We start from the raw sequence: 26,315 nt of genomic DNA on the forward strand, positions 1-26,315 counted from the left end.
ATTCACCTCCTGAACTTATTGCCATCCCCACCGGCGGATCGTACACCATATCGTGGCATACCTGTCAACCCCTTATCAGTGCCCCTACCTTCTTACAGACCAATTGAGACCCTTTTCGGTTACCCCGCACACCTTATAAATCTCAGCGTTCATCCAAAAGTCAGACCCCCCCCCCATCACAAGGGAGAAACCCAAACAAATATAAATGTCTTCTTCTTGTTAAATTTCGATTTAAAGCTTTCGTGACTGCAGGGATTCATCTTCTTGGTTCTTTCGGTAAAGTCACGTAGAAGGGAAATAATAAAATAATAAAAATAAAACATAATAAAATAATTCTCACGACGTTTCGGCTACAACGCAAGCAGCCGTCCTCAGGTGAAGAATGAAACACAAGCAGCTTAAATATACGCTCCAAGCTTGGTGGTGTTTCATTATTCACCTGAGGACGGCTGCTTGCGTTGTAGCCGACACGTCGTGAGAATTATTTTATTATGTTTCATTTGTATTATTTTATTATTTCTCTTCTATGTGACTTTACCGAAAGAACCAAGAAGATGAATCCCTGCAGTCACGAAAGCTTTAAATCGAAATAGAAATGTGTTTTGTTGTTGCTCGTATTGAAACGGCTGTACGCCGTATGGGCCTGAAAACTCAATTTCCCTGTACACGAATACGGTGTGAACCGGTGTGGGTTGACAGCGATGTCGTGGTGGTGGAGTTTGTGTGTTCAAGTGAACCTCAGAGCTACGTCGCCTGGAGTCTTGCACTCCTGATCGGGTCTCCCTTGGCGAACAAGTCTGGAGGGGAGGTACCAGACAATTAACGGTCCCAAACAAGAGCCACCTCATGAATGGTCTCAAAGCACCAAAATCAGAGAATCTCGCCCAGAAAAAGAGACACCGTGACACCAGGGCCGGATTCAGATTGTGTAGGCCCCTGGGCTACAGGTAATGTGAGCCTCCCGGTAATATTTTCAAAAGGAAAACAAAGTTAAAATAAAAATCGAATTTATTTTTACAAGGCTAACAACAAATAAAATGCAGCATTCACAAACGAAGTCACTTTTCACTGAATCTCTGGAGGCCCTCCAGCTTGCGGAGGGCCCTGGGCTGCAGCCCCTAAGGGGCCGTCCATAAATGACGTCACGCGATTTTTGACGATTTTTGACCCCCCCCCCCCTCGTCACACGGTGTCACAAAAAGTCAGACCCCCCCCCTCAAATATGACGTCACAAAGCTCTGCTCCCCCCCCTCAAAATATGAAACATGCTTCAAATCGCTTTAAGCTATTGTCATTGTAGTGCCTATTTAATGTGGCGCTGCACTCTGATGTTGTAGGAGAAAACATTTATAAAAAAAAGCATATTTAATTAAGTAGAACGTGTTGTCTATATTGATTTAAAGCTGCGCATTTTTACGTGACGTCACATTTCTCAAACCACCCTCCCCCCTCGTCACACATCGTCACAAAAATCTGACCCCGCCCCCACCCTAGGTGCGTGACGTCATTTATGGACGGCCCCTAAAGCCCCGCGCCTGAATCCGGCCTCTGCGTTACACACCCGCCCGGAGCCCCACCTGACGACGGCTGCTTGCGTTGTGGCCGAAACGTCGTGAGAATTACTTAATTGATTTTTTATTATTATTTTATTATTTCCCTTCTACGTGACTTTACCGAAAGAACCAAGAAGATTAATAGTAGCCATTGTGTAAGAAACCCTTCTGTAATCAAAACGGTATTACTAAAACTCACTTCTATTCAAAGTGCTGGTGATGTATTGAGATATTGTCATTCTGCTTTCGAACTCATTAACACAAAAGTGTTCCCCAGGGTGAGTCCTGGGTACTCGGTTGCCTTGCAGAGCGTCGTGGTGGTGCTAAAGGCCTGTGTAAACAAAAACACGTTCACATCCAGTCATAAAACAACAACAAACACATTGTTGAGGATCATTCCCATTTATTGCAATACACTGTTGTACAGGGAATATGAAGCCGATGTTGATTTAATAAAGCATTTCATTCAAACAGGAGCATTTATGGTGAGAGGCATCTTAAGATTATTCAAAAAAACATAATAGGTCTTATGGCATAAACACTGACATTCTACCGGATAAAATGCAGATTTCCAGCAAGTAAAATGCGGGTACTTAACTTTAAGCTTGACAGCAACATCGCCAGTGTCTCGAATTTAAGGGTGGGATGATACATCGATTCATGGGATACATTTTGAAGCACACGTAAAAATCAATGTCACTCCTGCAGCCGCTGGAGGTGGCAGTTCACGAGAAGTCATTGAATTGCCAGCGGCGGGTAAATCATTCCACCCCTTCTTGAAACACATCCACAGCATATAGAGCAATGAAAATATTCCAATTTGGATATAGTTTTAACTCCAAGGGACTTAACCAATTTATTCATATACATTTACTTAAATACAAGACACAAAAAAAGCTTTGGCACCACAGTAACCTCTTGGCAATGCCCTCCAAAATTCGAGCTGCAGTAATGCCGATCTTAAACTTGTTAATCTTAAACTTGTTAAGTCGAATTTCTTTTCTTCCAAGAGAGAGATATATATAAAATTAAGATTTGTTTTTCAGAATTAAAATATATTGCAATACAAAGCTATGAGTTTCACAAGTTTTGTTTACTGACCGTTTATATAAGCATCTCTTTTATGTACAGTGCATTGGTAAAAATATTCTCAAAACAGCAAATATCTTAGCCAGAGTAAGCGAAGGTGAGTTCAGGCAGTGTGAAATTTGTAATCACTTTTTTTTCTAGCACCATTCACAACTTTTAACCCGTCAGAGGCGTCTATGCAGGGGTTAAGTATCAATGTCTTGCAAAAAGCAAACGTGTTCATTATAGGGCACAGATGACAAAAAAATGTCGATTCTTTTGGATACTGAATATAATGTAATAAACTCTATTGAATAAACTCTCTCAATACTACATGAAATAACATCGTATAACAACAGAAGCAATTGGATGGTGGGCAGTCACCAAGCTAGAGGTTTGATCGTGTATCTAAACTCTCCGTTCCTTGCTTCTGATCGGTAAAATAACATAGACGGAGTTGACCCAAATAAAAACAGCATAAATGAAACATTTCGTCGTAATAAAGTATTGTCTCTATGCTTGTTAAGAATATATAAACTGATCTTTCAATCTCTTTGTCAACTATCTGTTAGAGCGCAGTGCTGGCAGAAAGGTAGTCTGATGATACGGCTCACGGACGCTGCGCGAGACGTTTAAAAAACAAAAAAAAATACCCGGATGCGTGATGTGTAATTGCTGACCCGTTGACTTTCAACGTGGAACCCAACGTGTCAGTCAACTGCCAGCACTGTCCGTAAGACAACTCTACAAAAAGCAAATCAGCTGTTATTCGACTGCGTAGGTCATTGCGGTCGAGTTGTACAGATCACCGCGATTTGTTTTCGGGTTGTTGCCGTGTTGTACTTTGGGATGATGTCCGACGTTTCGCTCCACGTGCTGGGAGCTTCTCCGGGAACCGAATTGAGCACAGATCGCCGTTCGCCCTTGATTATAAAGCGTCGCTGGAGTGCCGCTCATGTGGCTGGTTCTTGACGATGACCGTCAGCAGCCGGTGACGTTTACGTAATCAAGGTAGAACGGGAGATGCTCAATTTTGTCCCTGGATAAGGTCTCAGAACGTGGTGTAAAACGACGGACATGATACCAAATGACACGTGGTACAGCCTGAAAACACATCTGAGAACCGGACAGCTCTCATTTCGCAGATATTATACTCACCTACGTAGCTAGGAGCTGTGTTCACCTGGGCTGCCCGACACGAGATTGAAACTTCGTTAATGAAAAACTAAAATTTGACCTCATGATCGCGCTGCGACTTAATTGAACAGCTCTCCGATGTGTTCTCAGGTTGTGCGGAGCATGTTGTTCGAATTGATTTACACTTTACTACGATGTCACTGCAATGCCACAACGACGGCACGCCAAAAGAGTAATTCGAAAGTATTTTACTCGCTGACAAACTTCAATCTCACGTCGGACCTACAGGCTACATGTCTGTGTGTCTACAAAAGGCAAAAAGCTGTTTCGTTATTTTTTTTTGGGGAGGGGGGCGGTGGGTGCAGGGGCATTTCTTCCTTCAATGAATGCAAGTATGTTGAACTTCTTTTGCATCGTACGCAGCCAACCCACATGCTCAATCGACGCCCATGTCTAATTCCGCAGGTGCTGTCTGCTGCCCCTCTTGGCGGCGGCGAATGGGCGAATCTTCATCTCCACAAACGGAACCGAGTACTCGTGGCCTTTCCAGTGGTACCAGTTGACGCCCTGTTATCGGAGAAAACAAAACAAACAAAAAAACGACAAACGAATGTAGCTACACGGTGGGGTGAGAAATGAAAATGCGCGAAAAGTTGACAACGTTCGCGTCGTAGACACCGTTTCAATTATATTTAAAGCCAAAATATTTGTTCGTGAAGTTTTTATTTAGGATAAATCGTCATTGTCCTTACTTCAACATTGGACATAGCCTACGAAACATCTTAGCAATGTCACAAATTCTAGGAATCGGAGTGTATTATGTTAAGTTAACGCAGATCAAAACCCTAAGTGATGGCTGGGTGTTTTAGAGGTCAGCGCGATTAGCTGCCACTGCTTAGATCCTCGTTTCAAATTCACGAATTAGGGACACATGATTCGTGATACTTATGTATGTACGTTGAACTTCTTTCGCACCGTACGTAGGCAACCGTGCAAATCGGAGGTGCGGGAAATCACGCATCATGAAATTTTTGCAGGCAAGGACATGATCATGTTTTGGTTCTTTCGGTAAAGTCACGTAGAAGGGAAAATAATAAAAAATAATAAATATTTTTTATGAAAATAATTTTTATTATTATTTTATTATTTCCCTTCTACGTGACTTTACAGAAAGAACCAAGCATATGAATCCCTGCAGTCACGAAAGCTTTAAATCGAAATTTAAGGACATGCTCCTTTGCGATGCCATCACATTGGCTAAGAAGGCTTCCCATTATCATTTTTTAAAATTGTTAAATGTTATGCAACCCTTTGATTAATGTACCACGTGTTCTTCGAGGGTGAGTCCCGAAGAGCAACACAACTGTTTACTAACATTTCATGAACGTTGGATCACCTTCACGAGGGTTACCACAACCCCATGTTACAGGCAAACACACAGATGGACGTTATTGATGCGTCAACTCTTTCAATCTTATTTGAAAAGCGTCACAAAGGAGGTTACTTCTTGGGTATCCCACCACGTGATTACGACACGGAGCGCCACTCTCGTCACCCATATTGAGTTCCAAAACAAATATCAATCCGAAACAAAATACGCACACTTACAGCAACAGCCCTTTTGTCAATCCACTGGTCGATAACGGCTTCCCCCACAGAGGTTTATGACCACACTTCACCACGCAGGTCAGCGTGGGTTTGACGAAAACTTTTATTTCTTTTTGCACGTATTTTTTCGTGATTTGTTAACCTTTTCCTATACTTTGCACTCCTATCATGTTTCTGTATTGTTTGTTGTAACGCTCATTTCACGCCCCTACTGTACATCTGCGGAAAATCGCTTCATAGTTCATCGGATTCCTCCGGCATAAATAACTATTCTGATTCCCCGCTTCTGACGAAGGCATTGAATTGTACCGCAGTGAAAACAAAAAACCCAACAGGTTTGATGGCAACGGCCGTTGTTTTGGCGGCGTGATCGGTGGCCGTGCCGCGAAGCCGAGCGCCGTGCCCGCACCTGGCTGTGGCTTTTGTCTCCGTATTTGCCGTTGAGGTTGGCCCGGTGGCAGTTCTTGTACCACCAGGCGCCGTGGTAGGAGATGGCGCAGTTGGTGATGGCCACGTCGTTGTCCCGGTCCACCGTCGAGAACGGACGGCCCTGGTGGTAGGTCATCGAGTCTCCTGCGTAGGGACCACGAGGGGTGGATGGAGCACAGGAAAGTGACAAGCACCTCCGATTAGCACGGTTGGCTACGTGCGGGGCCGAAAGAAGTTCAACGTCACGCACGTAAGAAATCCTGAGACAGCCCCTTAGCGCGACTTTGTTGACAAAAACTGGGGCGGGGGGAGCACAACACGAGCGCTGCAGTCAATGCTTAACAAATTTAATAGGGATGTTAAACTCTAAGCAGAGTGAGTAAGTAACGACAGTATCTGCGCTCGTCTGTTGTGCATTTTGCTCTCGACTTCACACCACTCTCCCTGTGCGTACGAGGCAAGGCGGCAATGCCCGTCGCTTAATTCTACTCTGCCTCCGTGTGGCACGGCTGGTTACGTACGGTGCGAAAGAAGTTCAACAGATACTACGAGGCTTTTTGTACAGCCCCCCCACCCCCCAACTTCCGTGGAGATTTTTTATATCAAACGAAGACTTGCACATTAATGTAAAAAAGGGTGACTTGAACCATTCAGCAGAGGGGGCTCGTGCCTCTTTCACCGCTCACTCCCCCCACCCCCACCCAGCACTAAGAGGCTGCTCTGAAACGTCGATTGACGAACAAGTGTCATTTATTTTTGGGGGGGGTGGCGGGCGGCGGCGGGGTGGATAATTCTGTCGATCTCTTTCCGAGCGGGCGGGGGACGGGGCGGTGTTCTCACCGGCTGTCCCGCTGTATTCGCCGACTTTGAGTCGGTAGAGGCCACTGGCGTTGGCCACGGAGAAGTGGTCGTACACTGCGTGGGCGCCCCACTCGCCGTCTCGCAGGTCCACGCGCAGCTCGTAGCGCCCTTGCGACGTCAGCGCAAAGATGTTCTGGAGGCCTGCGGGGGTGTCGCAGCGACGAGGGCGAGGATGTGAAGCCCCCCTCTTCCCCACCCCAACCTCGCCACTGACGTGTGGCTTCGGGGCTTGCTGTACCCCCCCCCCCCGCACCGCACGCGCGAGCACGACCCCGAAAACGCATCGGGAGAACTATGACCGTATAACCCGTGAAAACTAACACAGTCTTCTTGGTTCTTTCGGTAAAGTCACGTAGAAGGGAGATTATAAAATAATAAAAATGTAACGTAATAAAATACAATTCTCACGACGTTTCGGCCACAACGCAAGCAGCCGTCCTCAGGTGAAGAACAGGTCTGTCGGAAAGACAGCGTCCGAATGACAGCCCTGTTCTTCACCTGAGGACGGCTGCTTGCCTTGTGGCCGAAACGTCGTGAGAATTGTATTTTATTATGTTTTCTTTTTATTATTTTATTATTTCCCTTCTACGTGACTTTACCGAAAGAACCAAGAAGATGAATCACTGCAGTCACGAAAGCTTTAAATAATAATTTGACTCACACAGTGATGAGTAAACTAAATCTATGGGACATTTTTTGCCAGCATCAAAGTTTGAAAAATGTATGATAATAATAAGAAGAAGAATTGTGATTTGAAGCTTTCGTGACTGCAGGAATTATTGTCACAACGGCACGCTTCTCTCTCTCACCTGAAGACGGTCGCTTGTTGTTGCGATCGAAGCGTCGTGATCTATTATTTATTTTCCTATCTACGTGACTTTAACGAAAGAACCAAAGAGTAAGAAGAATTGGTTCTACCCTTTCTGGCAATAAAACAGGAGGTGTTATGATGTTCGAACACCAAATAGATCCCCCTTTCAGCAAGGAATCGAGTCCGCATTAACCACACAGAGTCCTTGTGGAAAAACATGGCAACAAACACGCTCTGATTTATATATGCATTGTCTTTGAAACTGATCGACCTTATTATCTATTTGGTGTTTGAACATTTAACACCTGTTTTATTCCCAGACAATGTAAAACCAATAACGAGTAAACTAAACTAAACTCATAAACTATATATTTTATTTGACCAGGTAAGGCCCACTAAACTATGCAGATCTATTTTGAGAAGCGATCTGGCCACAAACGACAGCCCAACGAGACGTGGCTTATCGCGTGGAAATTTACAGCAGCCAAATAATGTAAAACGCACGTTTATAGAGATGCACGTTGCTACTGTAAACGCAAAGTACATTAGTCAACGGATGATGCTTAACAGTGCTCTGCACCACATATCAAATTGAGTCCGACACCATAAAACTAAGCCCTTTTGTAAATCCACCACTTGATGAGGATTCCCCTCCCCACCACATGCCGTGCAGGTCGTAAGGATTATTTGACCATACTTCACCACGGTGGTCAATGCAGGTTGGTGAACACGTGGAGGGGGGGGGGGATAGAATCACAGTACAACAGTGGATTTTGCTGCATCCTTCTCTCCCGACGTAGCACCGGCAGCAGTGTTTAACCCTCTGCGCGGCTTCTAAAAAATTATCAGATGGGGTGCATTTCGGGTGACGGAGGCTAACGGCCGAGATGATATTTACCGAGCCAGAATTCATCGTTGATGTCTCCAAAGCCTTTCTCGTACGCCTTCCAGTTACGGAAGAAGTCCGTGAGCCCGTTTTGACGCCTCTGTACGACCTGTGTGAGTGCACATGAAACACTGTGCTTAGCGAACCGTTCTGAATGAATGTCAAGGCAATGCCGTGTACGTCAGTCGGAAACACTTGGGAGTCGGTTGGTCAACTCCAACAATTCTGAGATGTAACATTTGACATTTATAGCCTTTTTGTCTCTACACTGCCGGATGAGGGCCCTCACAAGTTCGTATGGTGTCGTGGGATTTGTTTGACCATATTTCACCACAACGGTCAATTGGGGGAGTCGGTGGAGTCGGGGAGCATAGAACTGCAGTACATCAATGGACTGCCCGCAGAAACCCTGCGGCCCTCTGATAACTGTGTCTACACCTTGTGCTGCACGGGGACGGCTGCCACTAGGGAGGGGGGGTCCCCTTGTGAGACGAAATGTCACGCAAAAGGCTCTTTTTGAGTTGCTGAGGAATTAAACGTGCCCCGTCGCAATGCCAAATCGTTTTCTGTACAATTTCTGTACAACTTCCGTCCGCGAAATTAAAATTATTGTGAGGAAGAGGAGGCAAACATAACAAAAAAACAACCCCAGTTGAGAAAAATGGCCACTCACGATCCATCCTCCGCCGTCGGTGGTCATGTCGCAGTAGACCAGCAGTGGCTGGCTGGCGTTGCCGTTCAGGAAGATGGTGAACACGCCGCTGGACTGGTCGCCCTGCAAGGCCTCGCTGCAGTCCATGGGGAAGCTCGTCTTCTTTCGGGCTGCTCGCAACGGTTCAATAATCATCGTTCAACGACATTGCCACAAATGAACCACAATAGCTTGCTGATCACTTCGTCAAGGAGCATTAACTACCGCGGCAAACTCTGCTCATCCTCGTAGCAGGGGCGGATTTTGACTGGCGATCGAACAAGGACGGTCACCGCATCACGCGGCGCTTTCGGATGCGCCTCTGCGGTCGTCTGGAACACTCTTCCTTCCGATATTAGGAAGCCCACTAGAGCTGGTACACTTTCAAATCTAGATTGAAAACTCATTTACTTAAAACAGATTTTTGTGTTTAGTTTTGTTGTCCTTTCCCGGCACCTCCAATTAGCACTGTTGGCTACGTACGGTGCGAAAGAAGTTCAACATATATACTTACGGATTTTGCTCTGTATAATGTCGTCGTCATCGTCATCCTCACCAGATTTTGGCCAGCGATCCTCGAATTTGTTTAGCAGTTTGCACCAACACTATTCGACAATCCGCTGATCGCAACAGATCATTTACTATGCTTTCTCAAGCCATTGCTGGATGAAGGCCTCTCCGTGCCGTGCCAGGCAGGGAGGTTTGTTTAACCATTCTTTACCACACTGGTCAGTGTCGGTTGCCGAAGGTGAAGTATCATCAAACAACCCCCATGACTGACCACGGCATCGGGGGTGGCCTTCGTCCAGCAGTGAATTGACAAACGACTAAATTATTGAAATTATATATATTCATCACCACATATTCTCTGTGCACCACCATGGCAAAAAAAAATTACACGCTCATAAATTGAATCCTGATGCTGAATTGTGACCATACGATGAATAGTGGAGGGGATGATTGATACATCCCGAGTGGATAACATCCGTAACACATGGTACGTTCCTTTCACGTGGCCAGATGTCAGCGATTAAATGCGAGAAATTTACTGCCGCTTTTTCATTACGACCAGATGTCACAGAGGAAACATTATTCAAATGTGTAACATGATAGAAATGTTACTGATAAAAAAATAAAACAGATGACTGCGTAGTTGAGGCAAAAGCTGTTCAGATCTTGGGTTAGAATGCTGGCAGCCACCTGTGATTACAATGGGTTCTCAAGGGATAGTGCACAAGTGATGATATCAGCCCAGTCACGAATAACTGCACAAAAAAACGCGCAATATAAAATTTGGTTCTGTACTGAAATTGGCTAAATCCCAAGATAACACATTCCTGTGGAGGGAGCTGGTAGGAACGTTGGGTTGCTCGGTCAATGGCCAGGGTCAACGGCGGCGTGGTGTATTCTGCAAATATGCCCGACTGTGAGGGCGGGCACAAGCCGGCGTGAGTAGGTTAAACGTTGAGTTTTATAAGGGTACCACGGGGTGACCAGCCCCTCCCCACCCAGCCCCACCCCTCCCACCCCCAACCCAGCCCCACCCTCCCCACCCACCCAGCCCCTCCCTCCCCACCCAGCCCCTCCCTGCACGACGGACACAATAATCCCCTGTGGGCTGGTGTAACCAGGACGTTCCTACCAGTATAAATGTGTCGTTAAACCCGCCACCACCGAACACAGCCATTTAGTAAAGTTTGTCACGTAAACAAAACATCCCAATTAGTTACTAGTTCAGCACACCGGTGTGTTCGAGAGTAAACCCACAACATTTACAATTCGATCTAACCCAACAAAATCTCTATCACGGATAATATTGGTCGTGAAAGCCTACGTGTTGAAGATTCCATGACATTATTCGAAAAGAGCATAGCCCATGATGTGCGCCGGTGTCATCATCCACATTTTTAAAATTAGAAAATACCCAATTTGGGAGACCACACCGCCCCCTGGATAAATATGAAAGCCATTATCATCATCATCATTATTATCTACCTCCGCAAGAGGGCGATCCTGAGAAAACCGGGCCAAGTGGCAACATCTAAGTGGCATTCGGCGCGCGGGCCGCGACCGTCGCTCACCGGTGACGAAGGCGACCGCCGTGTCCGCGCTCTGCTGGGCTCCCTTGACCGCGCGAACCTTGGCGACGTACGGCGTATCGGGATTCAGGTCGGTCAGCTGGTATTCAACCGTGCCGCCCGAAACGGTGACGGTCACGGGCTCTCCTAATTTGGGGGCGAAGGTAGAGAGCCACAACGGAACGGTGAATTAAGACCGCAGGTGGTGGTGGTGGTGGTGGGGGGAGTGGTGGAGCAGTGACATAATAATGTGTTGTGATTGACATATGTATGTAGAACTTCTAGATTTGAAGCTTTCGTGACTGCAAGGATTCACACTCTTAGGTTTTTTCGGTAAAGTCACGTAGGTAAAAAATAAATAATAAAAAAGAATAATAAAAAGAATAGAATAATAGAAATAAAATAAGAAATCACGACGAGGTGGAACCGTCACAGCACGATTGCTGTATCAAGTAAAGAGGATACAGCAATCGTGCTGTGACGGTTCCACCTGAAGACGGAAGCTTGTGTTGCCTTCCGAAACGTGATTTATTATTTTATTTCTATTATTTCTTCTATTATTTTTATTATCCCTTTTTAATATTTATTTTTTACCTACGTGACTTTACCGAAAAAACCTAAGAGTATGTAGAACTTATTTCGCAACGTACGGAGGTGCGGGGGAAGGACAACAAATGGACGTTGCCACGAGAAGACGATGCAATGAAAAGGATGGGCAAAGTTTACGACGATTGAGGTCGAATGCATTAATGCAGTAGCTGTGTCTGGACGTCCGTCCGTAACGGGGAGGCACGATAACTCTGGTAAAGATGATCCAATGTGAACGAAATCTTACTGTAAAGTTGTGTTAATAACTGACCAAATTGATCAACGGGTTTCCTACAACTTTGAGACGGCAAAAAGTGCAAAAATGTCGAGAGTATTTGCAAGAATGCATGGGTTTTTTGGCCCAAAAGATATCCTTCGTCTTCCATGCTGCTGATTAAATACTTCCAAGAACATAACACACGTTGGAAAGCATTGCATGATCCATATGTACGCACTATTTTTCTTGTTTTTATCCAAAACGAATGGGATATTATCACTCTCTGGGCGAGTGGTGATGCTTTAAACCGATTGGATGCATTTGCTCACCATCTTCGAAGCTGTAGGTGAGCGAGTAGGTGTCCACGGGGCCTATCGTGGGCTTCCACTTGAGCAGGGCCGAGCTGTCGGTGACATCCTCCGCGCTCAGAACGGACGGGCTACCCAGCACTGCAACACACAGCACCCCGCGGCGCTCGCATGACGTTCACCTGCTCGCAACCGTACCCGCGCGCTTGCTTGCCCATCAAACATCCTCGTCGCCGCCGCTGCCGAGATTGCATTATTCCGACGGATGCGAGCTGGATGGAATTTTGTTGTTGTTGTTGCGAGCGGACGATCGGTCAGTGTCATTCTCGAGTTATGCGACGATGCGTCGATTCATTGGCGAGTCAAATCGTACCTGCGCGATGTTTATGATACGTGCGTCAATTTGTACGTGTGATAATTGATTGTTTGATCTGTATGTTGGGTGTCATAGGTTCAGTGAGGGAGGGAGGTCTTCATCCAGCAGAGGATTGACCATGGCTGATGATAATACAGGGTGCTTCAAATTTGTTTTAATACTTCTGAGAATTTGCAACAATACCACAATAAATGTGCCTCCGGGCTATGGAGACCACCTGGAGAAGATTCCAGGCATGTGTTGATAATGTGGTGAACAAGTGCAGAATTTTGACTTTTTGAAGCTATTAACATACATTTGTTATCATGTTATTTTTCCATTAAAAACGATTGTCCCAGAAAGTGTTAACATTTTTTCGAAGCACCCTGTATTGTGAGCTGTAATGATGTGAGCCCGTAAAACTTTTTTTATCTCAAACAAAAGCGGGAGGGGAAGGGAGGGGATGTGTGAAGGGCTCTGCGGACGTACGGGTGGTGAAGGTCCCCGTAAGGGGATCGCTCTCCTGGAAGCTCTTGACGCTGATGACGTTCACTTCGTACTCCGTGCCGGGGGTCAGGCGGGTCAGCATGACCTCCGTCAGCAACGAAGCCACCCGCCGGCTCTCGGGCTCGCCTGCCACATCACGACAAAGATCCCTCCCCGTTAGCGTCAGAGGCTCTGGGGGCATGTGACCCGCAGTAGTCACCTGTTCCTGGAGGAACAGCTGGTGCATCTGCCAGTCATATCAGTCGCTCAACCCATTCCACCTGGGTCTGTTCCGTGACCTCCTGCCAGCGAGCCTTCGACACTTCACGTGGCCTCAAAGTGCACCTCGCCTGGCACAAACGGAGTGGTGGCATCACCGTTACTTAGTGGCGATTGGCGGGTATTGGTATGTGACCCGCTTTCAGCGAGCATACTGTATTTAGCAAAAGTCAAAGGGTAATGTTCCAATGCTACAAACCACACCAGTTACTCACTTAAGGCTAAGCTGATAGAGCAGAGACCCTAGATCGTTTTAGAAACGCAGATCACTGGGTCCACAGCCATTGTCCCATTACAATAAAACAAATCAACTGGCTCCTACAGCCCCTGTTCACATGGGAAGAGTGTTTAGTTGAGGGAGTCCACTCTTCGTGAATATCGCCCTCAGGGTTCTTCTATACATCCAAGTTTGAAAGCCATGCAACGGCTGAACGAGTCCCTTGCTGCCATCTCTCTTGAATTCGGGCCACTTGGCGGTGGTTCACAGCTTCTGCAGCAGTGCCATCAGCGGGATTTATTTTTATTTGCCACTTAACGAAGGTGGTGACCGGATCTTGAGTCTATTATTCCCATACTCTTTGCTTTCCCACCTGATGATGGACGCTTGTGTTGCGCCAGAAACGTCGTGATTTATATTATTTTATACCTACGTGACTTTACCGAAAGAACCAAAGAGTATGGATTCCTGCAGTCACTAAAGCTTCAAATCTATTATTCCCCTTATCACCCCCCCCCCCCACTCTGCCCCCCCAGACCACCCCCTCCCCCCCTAGACCCCGCCCCCCCCCACAGCACCGCCTATGCTAGCGCACCTCCAGCCGTTGGGACGTAAGCGATCTTGAAGCTGTCTGCGTCGGCGGACGGAGCGATCCAGGTCACGACGACGGACGTCTCCCTGATGTCCTTAAAGTCAATGTTCCGGGGAGTCTCTATCGCTGCTCGCAGCCACGCACAGCGTTCGACGTTCGCAAGAGATACAACATCTTGGCCGCGCGAGGCAGCGGTCGAGAGGCAAGCGACTCGAATCGCACGATCGACTTTGCAGACGACAAGTCGGGGCAAAAAAATAAAAACGAACGCAAATGCATCAAGCGTGGGTCGCGATTTTAGTCGTGTAAAAAGTTAATGGGTTAGATAGATGTGATGCTGCATACAGCGTGGAACCATGCGGTTTTATCTCCTTGCAAAGCGAACGTGACATTTGCACAGGAGACGGTGATCGGAATGGCAATGCAGTGAAGCGAAATGGATGTTAATGCAGGGTACACGTTGTGGAAATTTGCCATGAAAGTCAGTGAATGAATTGGCATTTTGTTGTGGCATTTGGCTATCATGAAGGCGTTTGCCTTTCTTGAAAGGATGGAAGCATGCATGTGTTCCCTTATTCAGGTATAAGCTGCTGGGCACAACCAGCTTAGTGGGGGGAGGGTAAGTTAGTGAATGGGGGGACGTTGAAATAGCATAGATAACTCTAACCAGCTGCCCTGCACCTCATATGGAACCGGGGTCACTGTATTCGTGGCTGCGTCGTGAAAACGAAGCAAAGAAAATACGTCTACATGTAACAGCCTTCTTGTCAATCCACTGCTGGATGAGGGCCTCCCCAAGCCTCGTGGATTATTTGACTACACAGTATTTTACCGCGCTGGTCAGCGCAGGTTGGTGAACGCGGGCAGCGAAGACATGGGAGCATAGTGCAATACAACAATTCATTTTGCTGCATGTCTCTCTGCTGACGATGCCCTGCAAGCAGCCTACAACAGCATGTGTTTGTATCGACGGCGGTTGCCCGTCAGAGCAATGTCAAGGCTCAAACCTGCTTAGCATCCGATATCCCGATGAGATCAGAAGGATCCTGGGTGATTTAGTCCTAAGGTTACTCTCGCGGTTATTCCGAACAAAGGATTGGGGATTTGCAAACTCCCTCCCTCTCTCACCAAGCATCAACGTGCAGGAGGGGGATGGTCTCCCCCCCCCCACCAGACTCGGTGCTTTTGCAAGCGCTCGATGAAGCTCACGGGAGTTTACACTGCATTGCGAGGCATGGCGTCAGCATGTTGTGGTTATCGCAATGGAGGGAGGTGTTAAACTGAGAGAGGAACCCCGTTGACCCGGTGCCCTCCTGCCCACGCTCGGATTTGCCCCAAATTCTCACCGAAATCACCTGCCACGTGGACATTTTTTTTTTTGCGCGGACCCTCGCAGGTCAGGTGATGCAAATCGAGGGGCAAGGTGGTTCCCACGGGGGGAGAGTCTGGCAACAGTGCCTCCCTCTTCGCAGTTTAACCTCTTGCGGTGGGATGGGATGGCTTTTAAATCGGTGGCGTCACGCGACCCGGGAAATTCGCCGGTTCCCCAAGGCACTCTCGGCAGGCTGAAATGAGAAGACTGTTAAAGAATGATCCGGAGAGGAAGAGCATTCGGATGCAAATGGGATGGATGGGTGGATCTGCGCATCGCACGCAAAAGAAGATTTCAAACGACATTTGAACAGATGGGGTTAATGTCCTTGCTTCACCGAGACCCACGCTGCAATTGTTACAAACAGAACACGTCCTTCAAAACGATGTCGCGACGAATCATCATTTCCTCTGGAACTGCATTGGAAGCAAGTTTAGTTCACTTCATTAGCCCAGCTGTGACATTGGCATGGATATCTTTAGCAATTAACAAAAATACACCGATTCTTACATGCGGACATCGATGCGTTACACCGTGAGACTTACGAATAGATAATAAACGACAAACAGATGCAACGTTGCACCCCAAATAACAATACAGTTGTCAACACCCTCACCATGTTCTCATTAAGTAATTTAACTTAAAACACGCGTTTTATTTCCATGTACCTTTTCCCTTAGCTGAGCTGCTGAAATCTGTAGGTAAACCACTGAGGAAGGAATATATCTCGGAGAAATAACCGTTCTCAGATTTAGCTTCGGGTGCCTTGCGGTCAATCACAGATGCAGACTTTACAAGTTTCACCTCCAGACCTGCTTCGTTGGGGGCGGGGGGGGGGGCAAAACAACGGGCATCAACAACAAAAAAACATTAAGAAGTGAAATGTCAAATTTGCAAGAAAAAGAAGAAGAGAAAACAACACGCACGCGCACACGCACGGGTGGTTAGAAGTGACCAAGCTTTGCTCAGCCCTGTAAAGAGAAGGAGAGATGCGTTAAGAAGCGGCGACGAGGAGGCACGGGGTCGTGAAAGCCCGAGGTGTTTGAATGACAGGCAGAAAGTCGGCTCTTTAAACGGAGCGCGTGAACGTCAGCACCGGTGGTTGAATTAAGTTGAACTTTTTTTTTTTGACAATTTATATCGAGGCAATGTGCGCGCCCATTACATCACGTGATGACTCACGTACACACCGTCGACCCGAGCCAAACTGGTTATGAAAAGGAGGGAATAGAAAGATGCAGAACGGGGCTCGCTGCCCCAAACCATACGGGGGTCCCACAGAAAGGGTGGTGAGGCAAAAGAAGTTTAATATTGAACGCTCGGACATGGCTCAATTAGTGCTCGCTAAGAGAGAAGGCTGGCAAGCAGAGGTGAATGGCAACTTGTAATGGCAAGGCCTCTGAGTTTCCCCATTCATTTTGTTTCCCTCACATTGTTGATGCCTTCAAAACAAACCAGTTTTTATAATGCAGATTAAACTAAACACATCTGTTATTTTTTGATAGAATGATTGTTACTGAAGCTTTAGTTTGATGAAGGATAGGGCAAAGCATGTGGTTTAAGAAAATGTGAGGTCAAAACATGTTCGTTTGAAATGATAAGTGCATGAAAAAGACAACAACTTTAGGATAAAGAGTGAGACAGGCAAATGTAGGAGGAAATAAAAGTTGGTAAATGAAATACATTTTACATCACCTACATTTTTATTGTAGTAATAATAATGCTCTTTATTTACCGGTGAAAACCTCACTGAATCTCAAGACTTTTGTAAGAGGATCCTGCTAAATTGGAGATGTTTGATCAATTAATGCAAATTGATGCCTCTACTGGACATCTGTTAAAAAGAGCTTCATAGCTCATCGGATTCTTGTAGCCTAAACACAGATGCTGATTCTGAATGCCATTAACGAGTGTTTGGCACATGGGAGGAAACTGGATTAGCCAGAGAATACCCATGCATACGAAGGAGTAATGGTCAAAGCTTAGCGCCAGATAGATTCAAGAATCAATACATTCAAGAATCTATTTTCTGTATCAGGTCGTCTGCCATCAATTCCCGACAGGGACATGTGCGGCCTTTTTGTCAATCCATTGCTGGGTGACAGTCTTCCCACACCATGCACATCGTCAGGGCTATTTAACCATACTTCATCAATCTTGTCCATGGAAAGCTGCCCACAATACATCCTGGGGGGCTCAATTTCCAGAAAAATTATATATTTTTTGATAGCTAAGTATTATGTTCCCATAATGCAAAGTGTTAGTGAAAAGGGCACGAAATAAACCAATGCAGCTATTTGTCTCTCATATTGAATGTACCTTTGTCCCCTGAAACGTGATTGTCAGACCCGCGTTTGCTGTGGGGTATCGAGGCCGACACGTCTGTCAATTGGCTCGAGATTTCACCTTCATCCTTAAGCGTAGCAGCCAACTGCTTCTTGTGGACGCTGTCTGCACGCCTCAAATTAAGGCTTCTTCTCACGCGGACGGAGGCTGTGGCTTTTCAAGTACAGTGTACACAAACGGAAGATGTTAATCAACAACCTAGTGATGGAGATTGACACATTTTTGCTTTGAGTACGATATTTGAATACAATTAAATCAGATGCCCCCCCACTTCCCCAAGGATAAAAGATCGTCGCCCAATGGGAGCTGAAACTCTACGCCCTGTTGGTACGACCAAAAATAATGATGCTGTGGCCTAACATTGACCAAACAACGTTGAGAAGCTTAAATTCCATTCAAATATCTCCGAATGCTAGAAGGTGCAGGCCTGCGATTGCTTGCACATGCCACTGCTGCTGGGAGGGCCTCCGCTGCAGGGACCTCTGGAGGATATATTTTCTACCCTTTCCATGATGGCCAGATATCTTGGAAGAGGTGGGAATACACCGACACTTTGCCCCCCCGCCTGCAGGCAACATTGCCCATCGACGAACGGTGCTGATCCCATTCACACTGCCGGCGTTGGACAGGTGCCAGGGGGCGGAGGACGACGATGACGAGGAGGATTTAGGAAAATTTGCCACGGTCGTTTCAATCGTCACGCCGGAGAGGTCGAATCGAACCGGCGACCTCTGGGTTGCAAAGTCGAGTTGTTGCTAACCGCTACACCACCGCAGAAATATCCTTTACAATGAACATCGGATCAAAACCGCATCCGTTTGCAATGCAATAAGAACAGTGTTCATACGTGATGTATACACCGACAGTTGAAGAGACAATTCTAAAATCGTTGCAATGAAAATGTTTTGTTCGTGAGAAAAAATAATGAAAAGGATAATCCAGTACCTGTCGTGACACGTATTGTCAGTGGCGGTGACAGGGTATCATCACGCACCCCTGCGAGTGAAACCACGTACTCGGTGTTGCTTTTAAGCCCTGAAATTTCCAGCGACCGGGAATCTCCGGCCACCACTACTTTACGCATCTTCCCAGCGAACACCGGTCCGTACTTTACGACAAAGGTCTGGAAAGCGAAGGGCTTCGACGCCCACGACAGCCTCATCGTCGAGGACTCTACGTCAACAGGGCTGAGGCCGTACAGCTCCTTGTCGACGGGGGGTGGCATGGTCAAGGCCGACTCGGCGTTCTCTATGAATTTGCATTTTTTCGCGTCGTTGGAGGCAGACTGTATCTCGACGTAGTCTGGCTCCCCCGTTTCTCTGCTATTCAGATCCTCATCCTCGGCGTTCGCTTCGGGGCACGGTGGCTGGAGGCTTCCTGAAGCTGTAGAAGTGGTGGAGACATTTTTTTCGGGGGGGAGGGGGGGGGGTGAAACGATTGAACAAATTAATTCACTTTTGCGATGTCACGGCTAAGAGGATAAACATGCAGGGTGCCGTAAATTAGGTTTTATCTGAAAAGCGTTTTTTTTCTTCTCAAGGCAGATATGCTCTCCCACCTGATGATGGACGCCTGTGTTGCGCCCGAAACGTCGTGATTTATTTTTATTTTCTACCTACGTGACTTTACCGAAAGAACCAAAGAGTATGGATTCCTGCAGTCATGAAAGCTTCAAATCAAGATTGAAGGCAGATATCTTGGTGAAAGTATTTTTTTTTAAGGTGCGGCCCTACAATCGCTTGCTCATGCCAATGTTGGCACAAGGTGCTCCACTCACAGAAGCCCTAGAGTCCCTAGAGAGGGTATTTTGGCCTATTCTTCCACACTGGCTCGATTTCACAGAAGGAGGTGGGAAGTCCCCACACTTTAAACCCACCACACGCTGCCTGCCGATGATGATCGACCAACCGGTGGTGTACCCATTAATGCTGCTCGGTAATGAGAGGTGGAGGTGGGGGGGGATTTAATAAATGTCCCCATTGTTTCAACCGCCCCATCTGGGAGATTGAATCAAACCGGCAGACCCCTGGATTTGAAAGTCCAGTGCGCTAACCATCACAGTACGGAAGCATCCTCACATATCTGTCATCATACAAAATGTGTTTTTTTTATATTTTTGTATGACGACAGTATGGAGGGAAACGTCTTGGCGACTTTAAACGGAAGACAACTCTGGGTGAGAAACAAAGGTTGTGGGTGGGATGAGGAAGCACTGCACAGTCACTCCAAGCCACGCTGGTGACAACCTGAAAGACAAATCTTCCCAAAGTAAAGTGTGCATTCAACACTTAAAACGCAAGCTCTACATCTGGATGCAACCCTCCCCTCCGGTCTGGCAACACTCTGCAGAAAAGAAACGTTTTTAAATGCACACCAGATGTGTGGGTAGCTCTCCGATTGGTTTACTGGGTTTGTAACGGGCGTCCGACGTTTCGAAACCTCTGGGAAGCTCCAAAGCACGTGGAGGGAAAGGTGGTCAGACACAAGTCGAACGACGTGCAGCTCCAACACATCAGAGATGTTTTTTTTTGCTTTCTTTCTTACATATATCAAAGATAAGGTGAGACATTTGAGGCAATCGAAGAGCGCGAGAGAGGCGAGCGGCAATGCGCCATGGGTAATGTACCTGTGAAGACGTCACCAATCAGGGGTTTGGACGAAGACACTCCTTTGACGGAAATGACCCGCACTCTGTACTCTGTGTCAGGTTTTAAGTCAGACAACACCACATAGTTTTGTCCTCCACTCACTGCGACCGTGTGTGGCTCTCTGTTCCTCTGGCTGTACTTGACAATATAGTAGTCGGGTGTAGCGGGTGGCGATGCCCAAGACGCTACTAAGCTGGTCGGAGTGATATCCGAAAACCGCATTGCAGTGGCCGGCTTGCAGCCTGGAGTGGGCATCATAACACACACGTTGTGAACAAACTTATACACATAATAGCTGCACACAAGACTTTGTGAATATTCCCGGAGGTAGATTGGCAATTAGGCATGTACCGATTCAACTTGTCCACCGCCCCCTGCCTTGCTACCCCAAAAACTTGGCATTTGATGAATTGTTAGGATTTGGGGGTTATAATCCAATTGAAGAATTCACTCTAGTTGTCGTCTATCTCACACGTTGTCTCACTTTGTTCCTTTAGCCGGAAAAAAAAAACTACATTTGCATACAATTACTTGACCATAAGAATCGATCTAAAGTAATGAATAATTTACATGCTCAATAATTCCCAGTGAAGGTGAGACTTATCCGATATATGAGTAAATGTTGAAAATGGTAAGCAACTTTTGTCGTATCAATATTGATGGCAAATTGGTATTTTGTTACTGTTGTTAAATTCACTGCATTGTTAGTCCAAGTCGTTAAAAACACATTAAGTAAATTACAGGTTAGCTTATAACAAATACGACCATACATTCAATTGCAGTATTTATAACATTAAAGTGCAAACTATTTGACAAAGAAATTCCGTAAAAGTCTGCGTTCAAAAAGGATTGGAAAGAACATTTTAGATTTCACATTTCAGTTGCAAATTTAGAAGATAAATTCATATTTGAGAGTTAAACTATAACATTGTATAAATAGCTCAAGGGGTTTAGAGGATGGAGATATGATCAACGTACTCCTGTCAAATTGAATAATCAAGTGGTGATCTTAAACATTACGTAAAATATTAAATAAATATTCACGTAATTTATGTGACAAGGTGGCGCTGTGTCAGAGCACTCAACTCTAAACCAGAAAGTTTGCCAGATTAAAACGAGGTCATGGGTCGACATGGATCATCATCAATGACGAATTTATAATTAAAAAAATATTCTGATGCGGTTAATAAATTGAGTCAAGAGTTGGTCCACAAATATCCTGCCATTTTTAGTGGCCCAAATTCAAAAGTTTTTGTTTTTTCCCAATAAAAATTTAAGATACAAACATCATTGTCACCCACGATGAACACACTGATGGATGATGGCCTCCCCAAGTCCTTGCCATCTCTCATGCTTCTGCGATGCAACAATCTAACAAGCACCAGCGCACAAATTGATCTCATCTCCTCCATCTCCATGGCGAATGTCTAAGATGAGTTGAATCCCTCTGCTGCCAATCCATCACTCATTCTTGACCATTGGCTCCACTCATTCTTGACCATGCCTTGCAGCTACGTGACCTACCTAAGCCAACTTACTTTTTCCGACGGAATTATGCGTTTAACCTGCGTATGTTCTCTCATCCGTGTCTTCCTCTGTCTGTCCCTCAATGTATTTCCAAGCATTTATTTATTTATTTACGTGCTTAGATGTGCACGGACATTTAACTATATTCCATGCCAAATTTCAGCTTTCCATCCCTTTTAGAACATTATGAGAATTTACAACAGACATTGAATAATGACCACATATAACATAAAAGAAGCCTTAATAAACAATGTCCTATCCCACCAGTCTCTCCGTTGGTCAGGGCCTGGCACGCTGTGCAAAATTGTCATCCTTAGATTCAATATATTTAAAATCTTCCAGATACAATCGATTGTAATCCGAAGTTAAAAAACTAACGAGAGTTCAGGAGAACCGTCCTGACATTTTTATGGGCCACAATGAAAGCTTTCACGTTTCAATTTTGTTCTACTGATAATCTTAAGCATGACTTATATTCTTATCAAACATTTGCTTTAAAGCCCTTGCAGAACATCATTACAATGCACTGTATAGCAGCAGTGCAGTTGCAGGACTCCCATGGGCCTTTCCTGCTGAAATAAATAAGATAATAGTCACTCACTTACTGGTGACTATCTGTCGTCATTATCATCAACACAATCCATGGGCAGATACCTCTTAGGTGTCCACTACACATTTCGTCACTTATTTCCACTTTCCTCTGTCTTGTGCCAAATATGCCCAAGTAGTGCACATCTTATATATAAAAAAAAAATCCGGACACGCAGTGCTCTTAACATATCGACGTTCTGACCCACCAGTCTTGCCGCTGGTGAAGGCCCAGGCGCTGTGTACAGACCCCTTCTCGGCCCGCAGGCGGATGGCGTACTTTGTGCCTGGCTCCAGGTCAGAGAGGGTGGCCGTGGTAGCGTCGGCCGGGACGGTCACCTCCCGCCCGTCGTCGCTGGTCTCCGAGGCAAACGTAATGGTGTAGCGGTCGAAGCTGGTGCTGGGAGCCGTCCAGCTGAGCGAGATGGTGGTGTCACTAGAATTGGTGACCTGCAGGTCCTTTGGACCGTCAATGACTGCAAAATAAGGCCAAGCAGGGGGGGGGGTTAAAGGGGCTCTCGAACGTTTAAACACCAGACTCCTCATTCTTTGTGGCTGTAAAATAATTGAAGCAGAGAAATTATCATGATTTGTATTCATAAAGCAAGTGCATGTCCCAGCAACTCAGAAAGGGGACCCCCTCAGGGGCAGCTGTTCCTGTGCGTGACATGTAGCCGGTTGTAGGCTTACCTGTCATTAATCGCACGTATAATGATGCACTCTGTAGCATACGAGGACCTAAGAAACACAGCTAAACGGAGAGCTGGGTGCATTTTTTGTGATTATTATTCAAGATGAGGAAATAGCATACCTGTCAACCCATACAGTTTACCCGTATTCTTGTACAGGGAAAATGAGTTTTCAGGTTCATATGGTGTTACAGCCGTTTCATTACGGTCAATTTTTTTTCACGTCTATTTGTTTGTGTTTCTCCCTTGTGATGGGGCTGTAGAATGAACGTTGAGGTTGATAAGGGCACGGGGTAACCAATGAGGTCTGAATTGGTCTGTAATTAGGCCGGGCACTGATAAGGGGCTGACAGGTTTGTGAGCGGTACAGGTGTTCTTGCAAAGGTTACGTTCCCGATTCGTGTCTAAGAAAGAATACTTGTTACATATGTTTATTGTCAGTAAAATATTTTTCTAATTTACATAATGTTCATATAATTTGATATTTTAAAAAAATGTGTTTATTATGAAGGATAAAAGTTTTGTCTCGTTTATGCAGTAATATACAGGGGCTGTAGGAGGCGCTAAAGATGTTTTTGGGCAAATATGAGACGTTAAAATGTTGCCTGTGAAATGTGTGTTAAATATAATATGCATGCTAAATGTTGTTCGATATGATAAGCGGCTGTCATCGTAACTGAGATTTGGGCTAATTTCTGGACCCAGGAATTCAGCTTCATCAAAATTATTGCAATTAAAGCGTTTAACGGACGATGTAAAATCGACCCTACCAGTTCGTCCGGTCGTACTTGCTGGAGCACTTCCTTTGTTTCCCTTCAGAGCCACCACAGATATCATGTATTCAGTTCCAGGCTGCAGGCCTATAAAAGAAACCAAGAAAATAAATCAATGAACGTCCCCCTTCTACGCAAACTCATCTAACACCTTCGAGTGCAAATTATCATCATCGCCTTCGGGGCGCATCGAGGCTGTAACAGATCAAAGTCTAATTAAACACTAACAAAGTGATATATATTTTTTAAAAGCATACCAAATTTGGATCGCAACATTTTCAAGTACACTAATATTGTGTGGCCCGTGTCCCCCAGGGCCACTCATCCAGAAGTGATTTGACAAAAGTGTTTGCCCACGTGTAATTGTCAGTTTAACACACACATTCTTGATTTGAAGCTTTCGTGACTGCTTCTGGTTCTTTCGGTAAAGTCACGTAGAAGGGAAATAATAAAAATAAACCAATAAAATAAAAGACAGCGTCTTTCCGACAGCCCTGTTCTTCACCCGAGTGACGGCTGCTTGCGTTGTGGCCGAAACGTCGTGAGAATTTTATTTTGTTTTATTTTTATTACTTTATTATTTCCCTTCTACGTGACTTACCGAAAGAACCAAGAAGATTTATTTTATTTTTATACCTACGTGACTTTACCGAAAGAACCAAAGAGTAACACACACATTAATTTTGTTTCTTGCTGTGGTTGTCCCACCTGATGACGGAAGCTTGTATTGCTTCCGAAACGTCGTGATTTAATTTAGTTACTTCTATTTTTTATTCTTATTTTTATTTTCACCTACGTAACTTTACCGAAAGAACCAAAGAGTAGCACACACATTGTTTAAATGCAAGCCTATACAGGTCACCATGCTTCAAAGGGGATTACCGTTGAACAGACAATAACATATTCTTATTCATATCCTTAGGTTGTTTCGGTAAAAGTCACGTAGGTTGAAAAAAATAAAAGTAAAATATAAATAAAAATCACGACGTTTCGGAGGCAACACAAGCTTCAGACAATAACAGTTACTGCTATTTCAGTGGACAACTCACCAGTGATTGTTGTTTTGGTGGTAGGCTGTGGGCTCTTGTACACCTTGATGTCGCCTGGTGGGTCTCCCGACGAGGTGCTGTAATGCACCGTGTAGTGGTCGATGGGAGACTGGGTGTTCTCCCACTCGATGTCCATCGTCGAGTCGGTCACTGACACCACCTGCAGATTCTTTGCCCCGTCAATACCTGGGGGCAAAATGAACCGCACGCGTGAACTTTGTAAGGGCGTATCTTGCTTGACAGGCAGGCAATTGACTTCTAGATTTATCCAAGAATGTCTGTGTGTATCGCGCGTGACGTCACCCATTAATTATGATGAACGGGTGACGTCACTCCGCGTGAAGAAGGTGGAGCGGGAAACGAACATTTGTTTACGCAAATTAGCTTTCATTTTGACCTTTCTTTATGGAAAGTAAAGCTAATAAAGAAATAAACGTAGCGACTAACATAACGAGCCAAAAGGCTGTGTGTCCCGCGCGTGACGTCACTCCACATGAGGCAACCCCCCGTCCCTCATTAATAATCATGAGCTGAATCATTTTTCTATTGAATATTTCACATTTACTTCAATATACACCCGTCCTTGGACGGGCAAACAAGCAAGTAATTAATTTTACTCTACTGCTTTCAGACAATAGATTTAGATGTTCTCCCACTTTCCATTTGCTAAACGAAATACGCATTAAAAACTTTTTGTAATGCACAGACATTCTTGATGTGTACCTGACATCACCCTTGCAGTCAATGGTTTGGAATATTTCCTTCTTTTCTTTGCAACTATTGTAACTTCATACTCTGTGCTCCCCTTCAGATGTTTAAGCACAATGGTTTTAACGTTGCCGGGTACAATCTGTTCCAAAGGTCTATCAGCACTATCCGTGGGCTTGTATTTCACGACAAATTTGTCAAACACATATTCGTCCACCACCCACGAAACTCTGATGCTGTGTGGCTTTATCTCAGAAATATACAGTTGGTTTGCAGAGTCGAGTGGAACTCCGGATATTGCAAACACAGATACAACTTCCGTATCAGGGAATGATGTGGTATGCACAGGGACATCGGTTTCAGTGGGTATCGCTGTTGTGGCAAGCTTCATGCCTTTATCCTTTGACATTGCTGTTAGAAAAGAAGAAGAATGTTACTCTTGCTAGGAGGA

At 45.5% G+C, this 26,315-nt stretch overlaps 1 protein-coding gene across 1 annotated transcript in view; it reads right to left on the bottom strand.

Moving 5' to 3' along the window:
- Nucleotides 1–1,942: 1,942 nt before the first annotated feature.
- The window catches only part of LOC144948359 (tenascin-R-like), a 185,455-nt gene continuing 161,082 nt past the window's right edge, over nucleotides 1,943–26,315 (bottom strand). Inside the window, exons 11-27 of the mRNA XM_078877786.1 lie at nucleotides 25,880–26,275; nucleotides 25,157–25,342; nucleotides 24,105–24,194; nucleotides 22,855–23,121; nucleotides 20,509–20,772; nucleotides 18,828–19,265; nucleotides 17,856–18,035; nucleotides 16,205–16,348; nucleotides 14,168–14,290; nucleotides 13,080–13,223; nucleotides 12,257–12,376; nucleotides 11,126–11,269; nucleotides 9,027–9,175; nucleotides 8,366–8,462; nucleotides 6,636–6,797; nucleotides 5,776–5,939; nucleotides 1,943–4,325 (exon numbers count right to left, since the gene is read on the bottom strand). Of these exons, the coding sequence (XP_078733912.1) occupies nucleotides 4,212–4,325; nucleotides 5,776–5,939; nucleotides 6,636–6,797; nucleotides 8,366–8,462; nucleotides 9,027–9,175; nucleotides 11,126–11,269; nucleotides 12,257–12,376; nucleotides 13,080–13,223; nucleotides 14,168–14,290; nucleotides 16,205–16,348; nucleotides 17,856–18,035; nucleotides 18,828–19,265; nucleotides 20,509–20,772; nucleotides 22,855–23,121; nucleotides 24,105–24,194; nucleotides 25,157–25,342; nucleotides 25,880–26,275 (3,182 nt within the window). The 3' untranslated portion in view covers nucleotides 1,943–4,211. The remainder of the gene's footprint in view (nucleotides 4,326–5,775; nucleotides 5,940–6,635; nucleotides 6,798–8,365; nucleotides 8,463–9,026; nucleotides 9,176–11,125; nucleotides 11,270–12,256; nucleotides 12,377–13,079; nucleotides 13,224–14,167; nucleotides 14,291–16,204; nucleotides 16,349–17,855; nucleotides 18,036–18,827; nucleotides 19,266–20,508; nucleotides 20,773–22,854; nucleotides 23,122–24,104; nucleotides 24,195–25,156; nucleotides 25,343–25,879; nucleotides 26,276–26,315) is intronic.

This window comes from Lampetra fluviatilis, chromosome 49 (genome assembly GCF_964198595.1).
Source record: "Lampetra fluviatilis chromosome 49, kcLamFluv1.1, whole genome shotgun sequence".
Lineage (NCBI taxonomy): Eukaryota > Metazoa > Chordata > Hyperoartia > Petromyzontiformes > Petromyzontidae > Lampetra > Lampetra fluviatilis.